The 22,843-nt window shown below is 42.3% G+C and overlaps 1 protein-coding gene across 1 annotated transcript; it reads left to right on the forward strand.

Moving 5' to 3' along the window:
* Positions 1 to 15,147: 15,147 nt before the first annotated feature.
* On the forward strand, positions 15,148 to 16,607 carry SST (somatostatin). Its single transcript, XM_058555570.1, has 2 exons — positions 15,148 to 15,370; positions 16,229 to 16,607. Exons 1-2 carry the CDS (start codon positions 15,233 to 15,235, stop codon positions 16,439 to 16,441), a joined length of 351 nt encoding a protein of 116 aa, XP_058411553.1. The 5' UTR covers positions 15,148 to 15,232; the 3' UTR covers positions 16,442 to 16,607.
* The last annotated feature ends 6,236 nt before the right edge of the window (positions 16,608 to 22,843 follow it).

The following is a 22,843-nucleotide window of genomic DNA, read 5'->3' on the forward strand; positions in this document are numbered from 1 at the left end:
GCTGAGGCCTGGGAGTAGAAGGATGAAGAGCCACTGAAAATGGAAGTGAGGGTGAGGGGGCTAGAGATGGTGAAATGAGATGAAGTCTAGGAAAAATTTCAGAAGATAAACATATTCTCCCTCTTCATCAGCTCATCCTTCTCAGTATAAATTTACCTTATCTTTCATATTCAGCTAAAATGACTCTTCTCTGACTCCACATCCCCTCTACTATTGCCATGTATTTTTTTTTAATTCCTTCAAAGCCAAGTTTCTCAAAAGAGTAGATTATGTTTATCTCTACTTCTTATTTACTCCTTAATTCATGGAAGTCTCATTTCCATTGTCCCTAAGACTGTCACCCCACACCCCACTGCCAAACCGTCGGCCACTTTTCTGTCTGTATCTCACTTGGTCTTGCTGCTCTATTTTGCCCTCCCTTCTTGAAGATTCCATGATAGCACTTTCTCCCCATTCTCCCACTTCTGTTTTCTCTCCACTGCAATATTCTTTCTCTTACCCATCCCTTATATGCTAATGATTCCCGGCAGTCTCTCACTCTGCTGGTTTTCCCTCAGTAACATATACCCACTCATTACTTAGGTTTTCACTGCCTATGAGCTTCTGGTCTTTATAGCTTCTCTAAGCATTTCCACTGAGCTCCAGACCCCCAGACCAATTGATCTGTCCACCGGGAGCACCTCAGCGTGACCAAAGCTGATCTCATCATTTTGCCATGCACACTTGCTCCTCCTACTTCTCAGGAATCTGAGGGTTATCTCCTGACCTTCTCTCACCACCCTGCCTTACCCTGCACGAATGGTCCCGTTGATTCTTCTTCCCACGTACCTCTGGGATTGGTCTCCTTTCTTTCTCTCCCACTTACTGCTGCCCAAACTTATCATTTGGTGTCCCTTTGCCTCTGTGGCCTCCCTAATAATGGTTGTGCCTGGAGTCCCCCCCGACAGCCCACCCTGCACTCCACCACTATCCCTGGGGGGTTTCTAATAATCAGACATGATCAGCTTACTCCCCTGCTTAGAGTCTTCCGGAGCTCCTTCCTGCTAATGGATAAAACAGTCTCATTAGCCGGGCACACCTCATTTCCCAGATAATAATAATACACAACATTTATTGAGAAGGAGCTCAGTAAACATTTGCTATTAATGACAATTTACTGTGGGAGGTGCTGCACTAAGTGTTTTGTGTTCATTGTTGCCTTTAATTCTGAAAACAACCCTTTGAGGCAGATACTATTATCATCTTTATTTTATGGCCGAGGCTTAGAGAGTTTAAGAAACTGGTTCATGGAGACCCAGTCAGTACATGACGGTGCTGAGGTTAAAATTCAGGGTCTTTCTGGTTCCAGAACTTAAGTTCTCAATCTCTCTGCTATCCTGCCACTCTGATCAAGCCAATGCTCCTCAAACTCTGACATTCGCTCCCTCTGGAACACCTTCCCCATCTGGCTTTAGGGAGTTTTTCCTTCAGTCTCAGCTTGAGCATCAACTCTCCCATGAAGCCTTCTTTCACAGCACCAGGCAGTCCTAGGAACTCACCACCTTGAGGCGATCTCTGCTACTGCACTTCTCATATTGTATTGTCACTGCTGGTTTGCATGTGTCTGCCACCACTGTCAGTTGTTTTTCATCTGTCTATCCCCAGTATCTGGCACAAAGTAACTACTTCATCAGAATGGTTGACCGACTAAATTCTTGTCTTGGTGGATGCAATATTCTCTACCACACCCTCCCTCCCACCAAGAGCCATCTTATATATGTTTTGTGTACTATGATCCCCCCAAGCTGGAAGGAAGCTAAAGGCTGACTTTGTGTCAGCCATGGTGTATAATTTCCCCTTAATAACAATCCATGAGATAGGCACCATAGTTATTCACACTTACAGAGGGGAAACTGAGTCTTAGCGAGATGTTCAGTTTTCTAAGGCTTGTGAGCTGGTTAGTTTAAATCTGGCACAGGAACCCAGACTACTGAGAAATGGAGAATTAAATAAGCCTGTCTGGGCTCAACACATGACCCATATTGAGACTCAGCTCAGATCCTGGACAAGGACCACAGCACCTCGCCCAGAGGGCAGAGCCAGCCACTAATATCTGGATGGCAGCTGGACTCCGAACCAGTACCTGAAGACAGACAGGGAAGCTGGACTTCCAGAAACCTGGAAACAGAGATGACTGAAAAATGTGCAAAAATTGTCTGCTAGAATAGTTAATAAGTAGTTATGAAGAGAACTCTTGTAAACACTCAGTGTGATATTAACTGCATGCTCATGTACCTGTGTTGCTGTAATGTGGAATGAGTATTTGTTCCCTACCTCTCGTGAGGCCTGGGTGACCCGTCAAAAGAGGCCATTTATTATTATTTTTTGGTTTCTGTGTGTATCTTGTAACTATCTCTGTGTTTTGGTGATATAAGAAGGCAGTGCTCTATAACCCCGTGTGCATCTTTGTGCTGATTTTACACCAACATTAAGCAAGTTGGTGTACTGATGGCTGGTTGGCAGTTGCTTGCAGAGTACCTGATGAAGAGGACAGTGAGGCATGCAGAGGAATGCTGCACTGAGACTCCAGAGATCTGGGCATCACTCAAGGATACAGTGGAGTGAGTAGGCATAAACCCATTACCACCCCTGGGAAATGGCCTGGAGTATATTCTATGGTTATACAGCTGTAGTCCTTCAGTTTTCATCCATGAGTCAACATCCATCTACTCCTGTCTATTTTATTCCTGGCCTTTCCTAAGTTCCAGGATCACAAAGATGATCAGACATAGCCTGACTTGGAGAGCTCACCGTGTGTGCTAGTCAATGCTGTGCTAGAAAAGGGGACCACCTACTCCTACCTCGGAGATGAGGGGTCAGAAGTGGTTTCTTAGAAGAGGAGTCCTGCAGGGGGTGTGTTTTGAAGGCTGTGTAGAAGTGGTCAGGAGGTCAAGGCTGGGGCTGACAGGGAGCTAAGTGCCTCCCAGCCCAAATGAAGAAGGAATACTCAGAGGCAGAGTTTATTTCATGCTCGGGAAACAGTGAGTAGCCAAGCACCAGAAGATGGCAGGAGGATGGGGCATGAGAGGAATCTGGAGCTCGGGCTAGACATAGGGCAGAAAAACAGGTAGGCTGGGGTTGGGTGAAGACAGTTCTCTTGGCTCGAGTAAGGAGTGAGGTGTGAGCATTTTGATTTATGATAGACATTTTATTGTCATGTTTAGAACTTGTCTTTAAAAGCCAAAAAAAAAAAAAAAAAAGGCGGCACTGAACAGCAATCCTACCCATGCACTTTCTGCAAACATTTGAATTCCTCTTTATGTTGTGTGAGGCACAATCTGTGTATTAAAGGAAGCATTTGGTGTTCACCCTCATTCTGATCTCCATCCTTCTTTCTCACTCCAGTCGTTAAGAATAGTATCCGTTCTCACTTTTGATGTAGAGATGAATGACCTCTTCAAGTGCTCTGTGGGCAATGAGAATTTGGGCTGTAAATCACAAAATTAATAACTTCAGTGAAATAACACAAAAAGCTTTGTTTAGTCAATGCCGAAAATAATGTAAATTAACTAATTTAATTATCAGTGAAAGTTAGGCAATTCATTTCTGGTCCCAATTGTTCACATATGTTGAATACAGTTGAGAACAATTATAGTATAGATGATTTTCTTCTTTGCTTTTTTGTTCCTTTTTTTTTTGTTTCTACAATAAAAATGAGTTACTTCCTTAAAGATTTAAATATACGTATGTCCATATACATTATATATGGTAGATTCATTAAACAAGAATAAATGTTCCTAATAAAATAAAATATATAAAACTTTTGATTATATATGTATGTATTTGTGTATATGTGTGTATTCATATATCAAAATGTTTATATAAAAGATGAGAAAGAGGAAAGCAGACCCTGACATCTGGGAGCTCGCCTGGCATGCACAGCTGGGCTGTCGTGCTCTTCTGTAGAACATAAACAATTCCACGGAACACCAACCTCAGACAGACCACTCTGGGATGATGCTGGATCATCGCAAGCATAAGACCACTCCGTCGCTGTGTCTGAGTACAGATAGAATCGTGAACATTGCCCAAACCACAAAAAATAAACTCAACACCCCTCTATCCTGGTCCATGTGAATGACTGCGACTTCTTTACCAGTCCCAGCATTAGCCTTGTTCTCATCTTCTTGCCTTCTAGGTAAGAATTAAGATACCCAGTCATAGAATTACCCCCACTTTCTGACAGCATCCAATCCAGAGCGAAGGCCGCTTACATGAACCTTCTCCCACCTGACTCACACCCCAGTGCTACTGTGTCCTTTCCAACACCCTCTTACTGAGATGCTCCATGGTTCCCAACTGCATCCTCGTTCTTTGCAATGAGTCAAAAAACCCAACTTTGTTCAGTGACACGTGTATTCCTGGTTGTCTTTGGCTGAAGGACATCGACAAGGAGATGATATATCTCTTCTTCCAGTGTCCGTGGGGCACTCAGATGCTCAATGACCTTAAAAAAATACAACAAAAATAGGCAGAAAGATTTTTTCTGACTGTGAGATAGTTAATTGAGAAAATCAAATAGTTAACCAAAATAAAACAAAATCAAGAATTTGGAAATTTAAAGGGGGTTTCTAAATTTTAGGATAAAAAGGAAATAAAATACATTAGCAGTTTATTTAGAAGTTAAGGAAGAATGCACTACATATAAAAATTATTTCTGTTTTAATCCTTCTTAATCCTTTAAAAACCTATTTTACAAGATTGTTAGACTTTTAAAACTCATTTCTCTCGTAGAAAGTTATACAACAAATGTCTACTCTACTACTGCTTATCTTTGGATTTTTAGAAAATATATTTTCACCCATATTCTTATATCTATTTCAAGAAAGTTACATAAGCTGTTAATTCTTTTAATAGATAGGGAGGAATTTCAAGTACCTTCTTCCCTGCCAATTTGGATTTGCAGTTTTGTTATAATAATCTAGTATTTTATAACTAACTTAATAAAATACTGTAGGGTTCATATGTTCTCTTTCAAGAATGATACTAGACGTATGCATTAGGTTTAGTAATATTAATTTAGGAATCAACTTGTAAATTTTACAGGTTTATTTCTCTTCACCATCTATCTATACACCAGCCCTCTCCACTTTTGAGTTCCTTATTTTGATATATTTTCTTCCTTTCATTTGAAGTACTTTTGTGAATACTGTTTTCAGAGAGAGTCTGTGGTTGGTCTGCCTGTCTGAGAATGGCTTTCTGTTGCTCTTATCCCCCAAAAGGGCTTGGCCAATCACATTCTGTGATGACAATCTTTTATTTATTTTTTTCCTCTCAACACTTGGTAGGCATTGTTTCAATGTCTTCTGGAATTTACTGAGGCAGAGAAAAATTCTGTTATCAACCTAATGTTTCCTTCCTTTTACATTGCCTAATGTAATGTAAAAAAAAAAATTACTGATGGCAATAGCCTCAGAAATCTTGTAGAGAATACAAGCTAGAGTGTTTCTAGGGTTTTGCTTGTTGTTTTATTATTTCCTGTAGTAACTTTGGCCATAGGGGAAAGGGAGGCATTTACTCTGATTCTTTAGATTGTTCTCATCTGTTTGAACTACAATTTTTCATGTGTTTAATGACTTCTCTCTGTTGATGTTTACAGCAGGGGACTGGGGAGTGTTCTATTAGAGATTGTCATGTCTCTTCAAGTTATTTGGTCTCAGACAAAGGGAGAAGGAAAATGCCTTATTTTACTGAAGTTTTCCTTCCTAGAAAAGAGTCTTGTTGCCAAGGGGGTGGTAGGGAGGGAGTCTCGCTCAGACGCAGGCTCAGACGCAGGAACCTCGCCAGGTCCAGGCAGAGCGCAGCGCCTGTGGGCCGTGGTCCAACACAGTGCGTTTCAAACCGAGTTTTATGACTCAGTAGTGGGTCACACAGTTAATTTAGTGGGTCATGACCAACATTAAAGAGAAAAAGAAACAGAAAAGAATAGAAAATATCGGAGTTTACTGTAATAAATGTAAGTATTGTTTTGAGAGACACGTGTGTGGGTGTGTGCATTGGATTACGACGTAAAATGTATTTCTTATGTAAGTTGCAGTCAGAAGTTTGAAAGCCTCTCGTGTAAGATGCCCCAGCTTGACACTTCCGAGCATCATGGAGCGAGCAGTGGTAAAAGGGAAGTGTCCTTGGCTCTGGGCACAACGTTGGGAATGACCTGGGGACAAGGGAGCCCTGGCCGGATACAGTAGCAATGGTGTGAACAGCTACAAGAGGGAGCCCTCAACACACGTGAGACGTCCTTGGAGGGTCCATGCAAGGGGAGTGAGATTCCACTGATAGGTGGGTGCAAAAAGGCGATTAGGTCAGTGACTCTCAGACCAGCTATAAATGTGACATCAATTGTGAGTCCAGGTTTGTGAGGCTGGAGGGCATTCCGATTACATGTAAGAGGACGGTTTGTATTAGAACTGAAGTTTTCAAACTTTGTTTTTCCTTCAAGCCCTTTGTTCCTATGAAACTTCATGGCAGAACCTCTTCAACGAAACAGATTCCCTGCAACATGTCCCCTCCCCCTGTCTTGGCAGTCCCTGAGGCCTGTGCACAGGGAGTCCTAGACCTAATTTGGGAAGTCTATCATGAGTAACACTGGGTTAGAAGGTGTTCGTGGTCCCTTCTGGTGCTGATTCTTTGAGTCTATGGCTCAGATAAAATCTGTATAATTTACCAGATTGTGACTTTTTTGAAGCCAACGGTTGAGTTTTGTTCTTCTCAAAATCCCCAGTGCAGCATCTGGCACAAAGTCTTCAGTAATCGCATGTTTGAAGGATGAGGTTTTTTCATGTACTTCTTTGTGACTTCAACACCAAGCACAGTGCTCTCTGCATCGTGGGTGCTTTTAAAAAGTTGATGGAGTAGGTGAAGGAATATGTAAAATCCTGCCCTAAAATTGTAGATGAAGTTGTCTTCTATTAGTCGAGCCAGCAGAGGGCAGGAGAGCTCTGCTTACCAAGAGCTTCCTCTCAGCGCGGTGAAGCAGCCACTCGGAGCCACGATGTGGAGGAGGTCCAGTTGTTTTATGAGATTAGGAAATGCACAATCAGAAAAGGATGGAAACACAAAGCCTAAAGGCCCAACACATTTATCACCAAAGCTTTCCCTCTAGGATAATACTGTTGTCAGGGAATGGGGTTTTGCTTCAGGCTGACTGCGAGGTACATAGAGAATAGGACAGGAACTGCCAATCTTAAAACATTTCAACCACTTGGGTGGAAGGGATTCAAGGAACTCAAAGTGCACTTGTATCACAGAAAGAATACAGAACTAAGAGAATTAGAGGTTCTGACTCTGATATACTTATGGGGCCTTGAGAGAGACCCTGCCCTTCACTTGGCTTCAGTTTTCCCATATGTAAACAGAGGGGTGCGACTGGATGATTTTGAAGGCTCTGGTTTGTGGATGGGTCCATTTCTGGCCTGCCTTTGTCCTCAGCTCTTGGGGTAATATCAAGAAAGTCAATGAAGCAGGTACTTTGGCCCCAATAAGGCAAAGCCAGGCCAAATGCACTCAGGTGTTCCCAAGTCAAAGGTGGGACAGGAGGAAAAGGAGAGTCGAGATTGAGTGAGAAAAGAGGGTACAAGCCAGAGAATAAAAGGAAAGATGACAGAGAAGATTGACAGGGACAAGATGAAGGAGAAGAGAAGAGAAAAGGAAGGAAATGGAGAAAGAGAAAGAAGAGAAAGTGAGAAGAGCAGAGCAGAGTGAGGTGAGAGAGGGGCAGTGGTGTGTAGAGGTTCATAACTCCATCGTTTTCTAGGGGGTGGAACCCATTCTAGTCACAGACTAGAATTAAGGTCTTAAAAGATACAGGCCTGTGCATCAGAATCCTTGGAGCTGGGACCCAGGCATCTACGCTTTTAAAATGTTCCCCAGGCGATCCTGATGTGAAACCAGGGTTCAGAACCACCAGTCTGGATTAACACTCACAGGTCTGAGTGTAGGGGAATCGGAGCAGTTGTAGGGACATTTTCACTCTATGGGGCATTTCTGCCTTTATATAGCCCCTATCATGCCGTTTCAAAGGGGAGTCTCAGGATCACTGGAAGAGGACCTTCGCCACCTGTTCTGCACTGTTCCAGGGGACAGGGCTATTGGCTTCTGGCCTCATTTCTCAGACCCAGCTGACTGCAGTGGGAAGGCTCATGGAAGACCTCAGATTTAACACTTGTTTTTAGGAAGACAATAAAGAGAACTGGGACATGTTCTCTGGGTGGAACAGTGGGGCAGAGTGCAGCTCAATTTCATTTCTTCGGGGAGCCCTGAGCTGAAGCTGTAGATCAACAAATGGGATGCTTCTATAGAGAGTAATGGATCCACAAAGAGAAGGGGAAACTGAGAGCAGAATCAGGGGGAAGCTTCCTTACCTACTTCTGGTGAGAGAAGAAATGTTGGAGTAACAGAAAGAGCTCTGACACCAGCCCAGCTACACCCTAACTGTATAACCTGGGGCATCCATTCCCTTGTCCTGTTGATATTAACACATTTAATCAAATACGAAACACTACACAGATGTGAGTTAGCATTGTTATTCACTTCTGTTTTGTGAACAGAATATGGACCGTGGACATATGCCTACTTCAGTGGGTAATGAATGTGTCCTCCCTAAGCCTTCCAAAAGATGTAAAAACTTACATTTTCAGTGACTATATTAGCATATTTGTATGACAACTTCAGTAAGTTCTTAGCATATAGGAACAATTACATTGATTTGTGTTTAGAGTTTTTTTCTTTCTGAAGCTCAGCGATGACTAAGGGATCAATAGGTATGTGTTCCTAAAAGTATCAGCTACCTAGGTTTGGGGGTCAAATGATACAGTCCCCAGTTACCTGAGTTTCATGATGTTTGTCCTACCTACAGCATCCACAGAGACCTCACATATAAGGGGAGAGAAGTTTATCTTCAACCCAACCATTATTTTTCAATGACTACTCTTTGCTTCACATTTTTATGGTCTCTGAGGAAGATACAAACATGGCTGAGACAAGGTTTCTGCTCTCAGTGAACGTCTCATGGATGAGACACAGAGACCTCCAAGGAACAGAAATCTAAAGTGATCTCTGAGGGTCCGTACTAGGGACGCAAAAGACACATTTTTGGGCACAGGCAAGGGCCATATTGATTCTAGGAGAGGTGCGCCTAGAACACCTTAGAATAAGCTGTATGATGTTAACAGTCAGAGACAGGTCAAAGGTATTCCAGGTGGAGAGAACAGCATGCACATAAAAATGGATGCAGGAGACTGCAGGATGTGCACAAGGAAGAGCAGGTCATTGAGGGGCTGGGAGGGCTGGGATATGGCAAGTGACACAGAGTGGGCCCAACCAGGAAAGTTAGAGTCTAAGGAAACATGACTGTCAGGCTGATGTGTTTGCACTTGAACTGGTTGGTAGTGGGAGGTCATTGAAAACTTTTGAGCTGGAAAGTGACAGGAGAGAGACCAGATAGGAGACTACTGCAAGAGACTAGGCCTGAGATGTTACCACCCACTCCTTCTCATGGAAAAAGTTAACTTTACGGGCTTCATTCATTAACCTCTCCACTCTTCATTATCTAGTGAAGTCATGTTAGGCCAGGCTTTGTGGAAGCCTGGTGAAAGTCACTTTGGCTGGAAATTCTGGCTCCTCTACCACCTGTAGCTCCCATGAGTTGGGACTCTTCCAGCTGAATTCTAGCCCAACAGAAGCCTTTAGAGGGTTACAAGTTTTCATTCTTGTGCTCCATGGTAGTAGGGTTTCTATATAAGAAAAATTCCCTATGGTATCTCATGCACCCTTCTCTTCGGCAAGAAGTCTACATGCTCACCATAGCCTACTGCCATCCTCAAGAACGCACGTCGACAAATCTGCCCTCTACTGGGTGGGTCATTTACTCCAAATTGATCTCATTCTCCCAACTTTCCTTAAGTCAAATCTTAAGTAAAGATTTGACTTCTTTTGGCCAGCTACAAATCTAGAAAACAATTCAACAAATGAATTCACACTAAAGTGTTAATAGCTACCAAGTTGTAATATGCTATGTCTCCAAGGAGAAGTATATAAAAGAGAAGAGAATGTTTTCTAATGGATGAAATTCAGTGCCCATCTGCTGCATTTCTGTGGAAGAGATCTTCCTGGACCTTCAAATCTCGTGTCCCCAGTGTGAGGAAGGCCCGCCTGCCTAGCCAGGTCAGCGCATCAGCAGGGACACTCCAGACCCTAAAGGCTGGCTCGTTGAATGTTACCCTTGGCTTAGGGCTGGCTGCCTCCATCTGAGCAGCAACAACAAAACCAGGGTCTTCATCTTTTTACCATGTTTTATGGGGTACCACACACTTTCACTTAACATTGTCTGATATGGTTCTTAAATTACATTTTAGCAAAAGTGAGGACTATCAGGCCCATTTTAAGCAGGAGAAAACTGAGCACTTATGCCTAGAGCCTCAGACATCCGGTCCAGGGCTCTTTCCAATATTCTTTGCTGCTTCTCCTCACTGCCTGTAATTCTCACTTCCTTCCAACTGGGAAATAAAAAGGTTTTCCATTTGCAAAATGTCCAGGAGAAGTCTTTGTCAGAAATCCATTTCCTGCTCTTTCAGGAATTTGTGGAACTTGAAGGCATTTTAGAGAAGGTCTAGATCACTCTCTTGGTGTTACCAGTTTTTCTTCTCATTCCCTTGACTCAATATCCAAATGAACCATCAGCATGTCCTGTCAACTCTACTTCAAAATGAACTTCAAACCCAACCAGTCCTCACTTCCTTCATGGTTATCACTCCAGCCCAAAACGCCATCTTCTTTTGCCTGGACTAGTCTGGGGAATAAGGCTCCCAATAACAACCATACACCACCTCCTCTTCCATGGAGACAGTCTCTGTGGGTTGACTGCATAAGGCTTGAGGTGGGGAGGTATGAATGTCTTCATGCTAAGCCAATCAGCTGGGCCATGGTTGTTTGGGGGAGAATGTGTCCCTTTTATCCTGGCTCCTCTTTTCTCTTAAGTGGTTCTTAGACTCCTAAGTTATCCTCTGCTTCTACTCCTGCCCTCCTACAGTTAATTCTCCATTTAGGAGAAGGCATTACTTAAAAAAAAAAACAAATCAGGTCATTCCCTTGCTCAAAATCCTCCAATGGTTTCCTTGCCACAGGCTTCAAGGCTTCATTGATATGGCGTCTGCCTGCCTCACTGGCCTCATCCTCTAGCCCTCTCTGATTCACCCACTCTGTTCTGGTTCCCTTGCCTTGTTGCTGATGTTTGAACGTGCCAAGCCTGCTTCCACCTCAAGACCTTGATTGCCCTTTCACCTGACAAGGAAACATCTTTATTCAGACGTTTGCATGGCTGGCTCCCTCACCTCATTCATGTCTCCGTTCATATACTTCCTCTTCAGAAGGGTCTTCCCCTAGCCATCATGCTCTGTACCTTGCTTTAACCCTTATTAATTTGAACATATATTAATTAATTAATATATTTATTATTTGTCTTCCTCACTGGGACTTTGTCTGTCTAGTTCGCTGCTATATCATCAACCTTTCAAGCAGTGCAGATTCTCAGTACTTATTTGTAGAAAGAATTTGAGTGAATCAATTTTACAGATGGAGAAACTGAGGTCCGAGTGAGGAAGGCAGGTCAGTAGCAGATGTAAGACTCAAGAGCGAGTTTCCCTTTTCACAGGTCTGTGAAATGTCCACTGCACCTGCTTCCTCCTCCACATTACAAAAAAGCCAGGGTTCCCCCCCCCCCCCCCCCCCCCGTATAAAGTCCTTATTTTGAGAAAGAAGCCACATTTTAACATCACAATACGCTCTAGTCTGCCGCTTTATTTCCTCGAACTTAAATTCCTTGATAATCAGGGCTGAAAGAAACCACAAAGGTTACCTATCAAGTCTTTTATCTTGCAAACGAGGATACCAAGGCCTACAAAGGATGTCCCACAGCTGGACTGTGGCACAACCAGAGCCAGAACCCAGGTCTCTGACTCCCAGCACAGACGCTTTCTACTTCCCTGCTTTGCTTAATACTGAACGTCTATGTCTGCTCACAGATTTTACTGTTTCTCATTAAAATGAGTTTCTACTGCTCTTATTGGTAGGTAGTCATTACCCCCAAGTGTGCATTTCAGAGGGAGGTGGGAAACCATCTCCTGGCCAGAAAAGCTGCACATGAAAAGCCCTGGGTGCCTTCTAGAGGCACTTGTATCCTGGCTGCAGGCAACTCAGCGGGGTTTCTCTGGCATTTGAGTCACGGGAGGGTGAAATGTTCTAAACTAGAGTAACATGCTCCCTCTGGCCTTGCTGCTTCTGCCTGTGTGCCCTTGTGCAAGGCACTTATGCTCTCAGGATCTCAATTTCCTCCTCTGTGAGATGGGGCTAGCATGCTCCGATGTGAGGATGAGAAAGTGCTTTGTGAACCACGGAGGGCTGCGTAAGGGTGGGGAGGGGAGTGATTCCTGGTGACCAAGGTCTGGGAAATAGGGTCCCCAGTACAACCACAAACTGCCTCTCTCTCCCAGCTGTTGGGACTTGGGAGAGAGGTCCTGGGGGTTGGCTGCAGAGGGCTCAGGTTGGGGAAGGTTGAAGAGCCTTTGTGCTAAGCCAACCTTTATGCAAAACTTGGCCATTGAGGGGTTTAAGGAAGAATTTGTGTCCTCTTTTACCCTGGCTTCTCTTTCCTCTTTAGTGGTTCTTAGACTCATTTAATAATACAAGGATTGTAAAACTAAATAAAAAACCCAGAAGTCCTCTCATCCACAGCCTCAGCACTTCAGCAGGGGTGTGAGGGAAGCAAGCCAGAGTTGACTATTCCCTAGCAGGCACTTAAATAGCTAGCGATTGTGAGTATTTTTGGAGAGAAGCAACTGAGAAGGTGGGAAGAAGAAAGGGAAGAAGAGAGACAAGAGAGGGAGAGACTAGAGGCACAGACTGGGCTAGATATTGCTGGGCAGGGTGGGAAGGGAAGGAGTGCAGAGAAGGCAGGGAAAGAGCTGGATGGAATCAGACTGAAGTCAGAAAATGATCGAAGAGAGGGAAGAACAACAAAGAGGAGTGAGGATAGGGAGTGGGGAAAGGAGACAAAAGAAGAATTGAATAAGGAAGATTCTGAGAGAGGAATTCAGAGAAAGATTAGGGAAAAAGAGAAAGAAGAGAGACGAGAGACTGTAGGGGAGGATAAGGATGTGGAAGGAGAGGAGCAGCAGTCCAGGGAGGGAGGTGAAGAGATCCCAGAGCACAGAGGAAGATGGTGGAGCTGCTATTTCTTCCTTGGTTGGCTCCTGTTTCAGGAAAACTCTCCTTCTCTACTCAATGGGGCTTCCGAGGGCCAAGTCCTGGGTGGAGGAGATGTAAGATCATTTGGGGGTGCCGAGGGAGAGTTGGGCTGGTATGACTAGACTCTGAGTCAGGGGCCAAGGAGGGTTCCAAGACGTATAGAGAGAATAATATGTATTTCCTATGATTGGGTTTCACAGCCCCAGATTCATTGCTCTCCCAGACTAGTCCAACACATGTGAGAGACTTTTTAATATCCACTTGTGCTTAGCCTTGTCTGGACTTAAAAGCCCTGGACGCTTTAGCACTCCTGGCTGTGCATTCTCTCATTGCCTTGGCTGACAGACACAAAAGGAAATGGTGACAATTATCCAAGCTATTTAGGACACTTCCCACCCCTCCTGCCTCTCAACACTGTGGTGTTGGTCTAAGTACTGAGAATACATACATGATGCATGGCTGCTGACGGGACTGACCAAGTTCTTTGCTTCACACGATTTCTGAAGACACAGCATATATTTTTAGCTTTTTATGAGCTTGAAGGTCATAAAATGTCAGTCCTTGAAGAGCCTGCAGGGATCATCTGGGTCCATGACAGGACATTAGCTGGCCCTTCCTTTATGAGGAAATATTTTTTGGGGAAAAAAAAGGCTGTTGGAACTCTGGTCCGGACAGCAAACATCTAACCAGATCACAACCAGAATTCTAGGACAGCATTTCTTCAACTTGCTTTTTATGTGTTTGGGGAGCAGGGGAGTGCTGGATCTGACTAAGAGTCTGTTGATCCTTTCCCCACACATCGATGTGCAAGAATGGTCACATATGTTCAGGGGGTTCCTGGACTTCTGCATGTCCAGACTCGGCATCCCTGTCCTAAAACTGCTCCTCTTGGCCAGGAATCTGTGAGAAAACTCAGAGTTAAGGGAAAAGAACCCCAGCCTTGGATGTGGAGGTCCAGTCCTTGCTCCAACTGTGCAGTATGTGAACCAGAGCATTTCCCTGCCCATTTCTAGACCTCAGTGACTCAAACTCTGAGGTTTAGTAGCTAATTTCTGAGATTGCTTTCTAACTCTAAGTTTCTAGCCACCAAAATGAAGTCAATCTCACTTTTTTCCCTTTGGTATTTTTTGTCACAGTAGAGAGGCAGGCAGACCAGAAGTCTCACAGCTGCTGAGAAAGAGGGATGGAGGGTGAGCCTAGGTACCTTCTCCTCCATCATAGGGAAAAGTGAAGTTCTTTAGAGACCATTACATCTTAACCTACAAGACTTTTTATGGAGATAACGGAGAAGGAGATGATTTAGTCCTTCTAACATCCACATTCCATTCTCAAATCTGTTCTTAAGAGGAATGATTCTGAATCTCCACTTGTCACACACGTACACTTTTGAATCTATCTGGACCTCCTAAAAACGTTTGAGTATGATGATAGGTCAAGTTATCTGGCACATTTATGTGTAAGCAGCTGTGTGTGATGGTGCATTTGCCTCTTCAGAGGCCAAGTGTTTGAAGCTCTGTGTGTAATTGAGAATGTGTGTAAGTGAAATTGTGTAAGTGAAATTACATGTGCATGTGTGTGAGTGAAATTACGGCATGTGTATGTACGTAGCACTGAGTGAATATAGAAAATTGTGCAGAGAGCATGGCGTGTGTGGAATCGTGTGGGCCTGTATGTGTGCAGGATTGTTTTTTTTAAAGCAAGTCACTTTTGATTGTGTAGCTCTCTCACTTGTGTGATTGATTTCACGAGGGTAATGGTGCGTAAAAGCGCTGGTGAGATCTGGGGGCGCCTCCTAGTCTGACGTCAGAGAGAGAGTTTAAAAAGGAGGGAGACGGTGGAGAGCACACAAGCCGCTTTAGGAGTCGCGAGGTTCAGAGCCGTCGCTGCTGCCTGCGGATCCGCTCCTAGAGTTTGACCAGCCGCACTCGAGCTCGGCTTCCCCGGCGCCGCCGAGATGCTGTCCTGCCGCCTCCAGTGCGCGCTGGCCGCGCTCTCCATCGTCCTGGCTCTGGGCGGTGTCGCCGGCGCGCCCTCGGATCCCCGACTCCGTCAGTTTCTGCAGAAGTCCCTGGCTGCTGCCGCGGGGAAGCAGGTAAGGAGTCTCCCTCGACGCCTTCTTTCTCCTCTCCTGAATCCCCCAGCCTTCTCGCAGCCTTTCCGCTGCCAGTTGGGTGGACTTAAGAGGTGCTCCTGAAGAGTTTTGATGCTTTTCTGGGTCCCTCAGCTCCCAAAGCTCTCAGGAAAACTTTCAAAGTCGAGAATCCCCTCTTACCTCTTTTTTTTTTTCTGATCAGCGCAGTCTGTCACAGTTCAGGTGAGTTCTTTTTTGGCATTCAAGAAAATTCCAAGACCTGGGTGACTGAGCGCGAAGGGATGATGGCATCTATCCCCGGTGCTGACCACGGGGGGCGCTGACCCAGGTGCTGAAAGCGCGGACCTCGGAAGCTGCTACCTTCCTAAGCAGTACCTCCCTTCCATTCAGTGGCACTGGGGGCTAAAGGGCATTTTGCAGATGGAACACAATATATTTAAGATTGTGAAAGGTCTCATTCTCCTCAATTGACTTAGTAAAAACGGTAAGAACAATTCCAGTTTGTGGCTCATGATATGGAAATTGAATTAAATAAACTGTTGGCGTGTTTGATCTTTGCAAAACTGTTGTAACGATCTGTTATTTCTCTCTCTGAGTGCGTTTTAAACCTTACAGAGGCAGATAACTTGCAGAAACATTTGAGTTTTTGAAGACTTTTTGTTTAACTTGGTGATTGTAGCAACTGCCCTTATTTTTATATCCTTAACTGATTTTAATTCTGACAAAAAATGCACAGCTGTGATCATTGGGTTTTGGGTGTGGCTGAATCTCCTTTCCAAACCAGGCTTTTCTGTTTCTTCTCCATCATCATGCTTGTTCTCTCCCTCTCTCTTTCTCCTTCCCTTCTACCCCATACAGGAACTGGCCAAGTACTTCTTGGCAGAGCTGCTGTCTGAACCCAACCAGACGGAGAACGATGCCCTGGAGCCTGAAGATTTGTCCCAGGCTACTGAGCAGGATGAAATGAGGCTGGAGCTGCAGAGATCTGCTAACTCAAACCCGGCCATGGCACCCCGAGAACGCAAAGCTGGCTGCAAGAATTTCTTCTGGAAGACTTTCACATCCTGTTAGCTTTATTAACTCTTGTTGTCAGTATAAGACCTCTGATTCCTATCCTCCAAACCCCATCTCTCTTCGCTAATTCCTCCAATCCTCAGCAAGACCCTTGCATTAGAAATTGAAGACTGTAAATACAAAATAAAATTATGGTGAAACTATGAAAAACGAGAATTTGGTTTCTTATTGAGTAAATCTTTCTGTTCAATAACGTGGGATGAACTTCAGTTGTGATTTCAGTCGAGTTGCTTGGGTTATGCATTCCAAATCTCACAGACATACTATTTAAAATGCCCTGTGGTAATAAAGGTTCTGTTTTAAATGGTAACCCTTAAAGTTTGGGTCATTTCAAACTTAAATAATTTCTTATAAGTCTATGAATTCTAATTTTAATCTGGTGATAATTATTGGAGCAGGCTGCCACAAACATCAACTACATATTAAATTCACTTAAAGTTATATATTGAAATGAGTATTTATGGGTAGGCAAGCTGAAATGTCCAACTATCCACCAGGCTTATATTTAAAATATATAACATATAAAAAATGGAAGGGAAAAACCATTTAGAAGTTGGAAGAAAGAAGCTGGTTTAAATAGCTAAAATAAAATTCTGAGCCTTTAAAATTTGTTTCTAGTCTTGAACACTTATCTGGAGAAACACCATTACATTTATATCTTTTTTGAGAATCCTCCCTGTAACTGAACAAGACTAAGTGACTGCATCTATTTTAAAAGTAAGCTCTTATAATTTTTTTCTCAAGGAAATTATCACTTTATTATAAGATTCCAGCATGAGAGTACTATGGGTTACAAGAAACATGTGTTGGGTCATCTCAGCAAATGCTACACTATTGAAGGTATCAGAGCACAATACCGTAATTGCAGAATAACTGAAGGAGAGATCTCAAGTTTTCTTTTTATTTTATCAAAATGAGAGTGAAAAATACAAACAATAATAAAAATGCTCAATACATGCCAGCTATTATTATTAACATTATAACAAAATACTAAATGGTACAGCTTATGACAGAGATAAAAACATTGCTAATTTCACTCACAGAGAGAGACCTTAAATAGATATTCCTGGGGGGGGGGTGTTTTAACTATCAACTGTATTTCTGAATAACTGCTAGAATAATAAACCAAATATAAATACATAAATTCATTACAAATCCCTTAGTATGAGCTTACTGATGGCAGCATATAAACATCTAAGAGGAACTTCATGTTTTACAGAAAATATTCTTGTTAGGTAATACACATTTTTAGTATGAACATGGCTTAGTGGAAGTTAATTCCTGAATGGCTGATCAAACAAGAGAAAATCCAAGCCACTTTACTAATCTCTGTGAAAACAGAACATCCTTTGAGGTTCTGGCACATCTTTTATTTACAAGACATTTAGCAGGGAATTAATGCGTGTCCACTTAGGGGATCTGTCTGTGTTAAATGCCTTATGTACATTTGGTTACCAACCAACTCCATGGAGTAATAGACTCACATTGTTATGATTAAAGCACAGAAGAGAGCACAACTTAATTGTTTTCCGAGCAGTGCATAGACTGTATGAGTGCCAGGGGATTTAAAGTTTATAATACCATCTTTCGTTGTCAGTTCCCAGTAGTAGTATGGAATAATTGGCAAGAATTATGTAGTCATGTGCCCACATATATATTTATTCTTTACTTAAAGCTTAAATTGAATGGAACATTTCGCCAGGTTTAGTTATCTTTCAGTCTCAGTTTTCCCATCTTCATAAGTAGAAGGTTGTACTGGCAACATCGCTCATATCCCTTTCAGATGTGACTGTGTTTTGACATTGACAAGGGTACTAGAGGAATGTTGATTTTTTTACCATTTTAATTAATATATGGAGTGTAGCGTTTTAAAAAATATATACTGAAGGTTTCACTTTTACTTCCTATTTAAATAGTTCATTTGAATTTTTCCTCAGGTTGATTCCCTGAAAGATTCTAGCATTCAAGCCTGTTTATCATCCAGCCACAACAAACTTTTCATATTAGATTTTCCTTCCTCCCTGCCACAACCACAGGCTTCAGCAATCCTGAAAAACCTGCTATTTCTTTTAATGGGAAGGCTTGGGCAAGTTCCTCTTCTTTTCTGGGCCTTAGGTTTCTCATCTGAAAATAGGTACACTAGTAGAACCAAACCCTTAGAGTTCTGAGGATTCACTGAGACCATGTATTTAAAACTCTTAGTACATGGTAAACAGTTGGTAAGTGTTAGATGTTACATAACTGGTGTTAATTTTGTTCTCACATGGGCCATGCTTTCTAGCCTCTCTGTCTTTGCCTTTGTTATTTCTTGCTGTTTCCACAGGTCAAAATCTAACCCAGCTTTGAAGATTTATTTTATGTGCTTCTTGCTCCATAAAATTCTTACTTTATGCCCTCAATTACGCTATCACCCTTCTCAGAGTACTTAATCTCCATCTCTTCCATGGTATTTATTTATCACTTCCTACCATTTATTATATCCAGCCCTGGTGGCCTAGTGGTTAAGATTCGGTGCCCTCATTGCCATGTCCTGGGTTCTTTTCCTGGTCAGGGAACCACACCACCCCTCTGTCAGTTGTCTTATTGTGGCAGCTGTGTGGTGCTGCGATGCTGAAAGCGATGTCATCAGTATTTCAAATTGCAGCAAGATCACCCATGGTGGACAGTTTTTAGTGGAGCTTCCAGACTAAGACTAGGAGGAAGGAACTCGCCACCCACTTCTGAAAAAATTGACCACGAAAGTCCTATGAATAGCAGTGGAGCATTGTCTGATATAGCGCTGGAAGGTGAGAGGGTGGCAGGGTTCAGTTCTGCTGTACACAGCATCGCTAGGAGTCGGAATTGACTTGATGACTAACACAAACCATTTATTATAGTTTTATGAGTGTATGTAAGAGAGTGAGTACTTGTGTGTGAACTTCCAATAAGTAGATACATATCTGATTCATATGTATGATCTACTCAGAATCTCATACAGTGTCTTGCACTCGTGGGTTTTCAATGTTCATTGAAAAATGAGTGAATGATCCATGAGTAATCTCAAATGAAGCAAATCTCTATTTACTAGATGACAACTTTCTTCCTTAATGCTTTAGTTGCAGAGGAAAATGACATTAGTGGCTAGTCTATGTGATACCAGAAAGATATAACACATGGTTTTGATTTTAATAACCATTGAGCGTGTGATTAGTAAACTCATTTTGGAATCTTCAATCAGGCCAGTTTTCTTTAACCATCTTACAAAGCTCCCCAGTAGGGCCTGCTTCACTCTCCACCGACCATGAACTCACAGTTATAGACAATCAGATTCACTAACACTTTCTCACATTGTTTATTTCAGGATCACATAGATCCATTCTTGATCCTAATGCAGGACCAATTATCTTGACTTGGCTCAAACTGTTCTTAATATACAGACAATTCTGTTTTATGATGACACAAAATATACCTTTAATTCTGTGCATCAGACATGGAAGAGGGCTCAGAGATCATCTCTTCCTCACCACTCATTTTACTGGAGGCTGACATATGGAGAGGTTAAGTTATCTGCCCACGATGCCTAGTAAGTTGATGCAGAGTCTGGACATAGCCTTCCCCCTCTTCTACTACAGGGTTATTGTGATTATTCTACTATACTGTCCCTCAAGGAATCTGCCCTTCTAGATAATCGGTGTGTTTCATTAGCCTGATGTGAATGCTAATTTTGTCCCTGGGACTTCTTCACCTTCCACTAAAAAACTGGTCTGCGTCTGAGAGAGAACAAGACTATTGATACAAAATAGCTTCCTGTAATTATAGAAAGACATTAGGAAGAAACTGTAAAGGTATTGATTAAGAGGACAAGAGACTCAAGGGAGACAATCTTTTACTAAATTAGACCCAAAAAACAAAGTGTGATTCTGTCTTGGAGTGGAGACAAAGGGGCTGTCTCAGCAAGCGGATGAACTCTCACACTAAGGAGATGGAATTGTGCCTGGAGAGGTGCTCTTCAGAGAAGTCACAATCCGTATCCACAGGAGCAGGGAGCAAACATCTCAATGACCACCTCTAGTCTCTTAGTAAGTGACAATGAGTGCTTTAATTCCAGGGGCTTAGTTTCTCATTACCTAGAATGTTCTTCAGTGTCAAGGACTTGCTGGAGACTGAGAAACAAAGTTTGTAGGATAAAGGCCCTGCTTTTAGGGAACTGAGGCTACCAGGTAAAACATATTCATTAAAAATGACCAAACACTACAATGAATGTTTATATAAAGTTCTAGGAGAGAATAGAGGAACCAGCAAATCCCTCTCTTTTTTTCTTTAAACTATTATCCTTATTAGTTTTTAAATTATGATTTGAAAGCCTAAGTAATTTTATTCTGGATGGAATAAATAAATTATGGGAATAATGATATAGTATACACTTTTACAACATAATCTAGGTCAGCTTGAAAAGTGTTAATATTCGTCTTCTATATATGAAGAGGTTGAGAATCAGAGAGATTAAGTAACTTGCCCAAGATGTCACCAGCTGGTGAGTGGTGGAGTTGGAACCGGGTTGTCTGATTTCCAATCCGGTGCTGTCCACACCGTATCTTAGCGGATAGAGGTGAATTAAAGGGAAATTGTAACTTGCTGGGCAAATTAAAAGCAGATCAGCTCCAGATAATCTTAATTTAGCTCTTCCATGTATAATACAAATGGGTATTCCTACTCTGTTATTGTCAGAGGAGAAATGGATTTAGGTTCTGGGATTGGGATTTGGGTTTGTGACTTCATTAGGGGCACTATTTCCAAGGAACTGTTTGTAATCTTTTTTTTACATGTTCACTAACATAGTTTTACTTTTGCTAAATGAATGAATAAGCAAACAAACAAACAAATAAATAGAATTAATAACCTCAGGTTTTAAGCACTTCTTTTCCCACTCCATTCCACTCACATAGGTTTTGGTACAACCCAGGCTGTGGGAATTCTTAGCTTGACGCAATTACGAATCTATGGGTCTCAGTTTTTAGTCTACAGGCCCTGGCACTTGCCTCACTTATGACTGGGTAGCGGCCACATCTTTCTCCCGCCGGCCTTGTAGGTATATCCTGTGAAAAGTTGGCTTGAGAATTTTCATCAAAATTTATAAATAAGGTTGACTTTTACTAAGTAGGCTTATACATCACTGAAGCTGATGGACCTCTCAGGTCTCAGATAAATACTCTAGGTCACATAAGTAGTCATCTCATTCCTATTAGCTGCACATGTCTCTGGAATATGGTCCATTAAGATTGTGAAATTGTTATCCAGATATTAAATAGTTCTATTGAAATAAATAACATTTCAAAGAAATTCAGGCTTTTAAAGTAGAGTTCAAATAGTTAAGAAAGACAATGCATTCCCAGTTAATTGCTATTTAATTCTATTTTTCCTGTATAAAAAATATATAAAAGTATATTTTTAGTTCCAACGCTGCATTAAGATCAGATGACACACTTTATGAAGGAAATATTAAGCTACCTTAGAACTACCTATCCTTGGGTAGCAATTTATTTGACTACAAAATGCACATTATGAGAGTCAAGATTTACAAATTTAACTAGGACATGGTTCTTTCTTCCTCATTTTTCCATTTACGTTCACCCACTCACTCCCTAAACACAAGAATGGAAGGCAATGATTTTACCAGACTTCTCACCGACATCTTCTTCATTATCCTTTTTATTTGTTATTACGCATGGGTTAGCATGATGTACTCATGAGTAAGACCATTCAAGTTCTACAGCCTTCACAAAGTCTTCTGGAACTTCCTGGCTCTCATGCTCTTTCTCTATGTGATTTATCAAAACTATTATTTATGGATCACCTATGTGTCATTGCAGTGGACAGATTTCTGAGGTTGTTGCTTCTGTCCTTCTTCCCCTCTTTCTCCTCCCAGTTCTTCTTCTCTAATACCTATTCCCCTCTTTGACAGCAGCATCCTGAATTACTTTTGGTAAATCATCCTTCTGTGCGTTCTTGGCCATGTGGTTGAAATGAGATTGACTCCACTTCCCATCCAGGATTGAGACTAAAATGAGTTAAGCCATTTAGAATATATCATCCCCTGGTGAGAGGGATTGGTTCCTTGCTGAGCACATGACCAATCATAGTGAACCTTAGGACTTTTGGGCACTATTGGGACATCTCTTTCTTGCTGATTGTGGATGAGGAAGCATGAAAGCTTTTGTCAACCACACTGAGACTGCCAGTGCCGTCTGTGTTGCAGAAGGTAGAGTGGAGAGATGTAAGGAAAAAGGGTTTTTGGTGGCCTCATTGAAGTACAATATTAAGCTTATCCTAAACAACAACAACAAAAGGATTTTTACCTCTGTACTTTTCATATATATGGTCCAATAAATTCTCTTTATTTTTTAGAAGTAGTTTGATTTT

The sequence above is a fragment of the Diceros bicornis genome, chromosome 15, assembly GCF_020826845.1.
Source record: "Diceros bicornis minor isolate mBicDic1 chromosome 15, mDicBic1.mat.cur, whole genome shotgun sequence".
Classification (NCBI taxonomy): domain Eukaryota; kingdom Metazoa; phylum Chordata; class Mammalia; order Perissodactyla; family Rhinocerotidae; genus Diceros; species Diceros bicornis.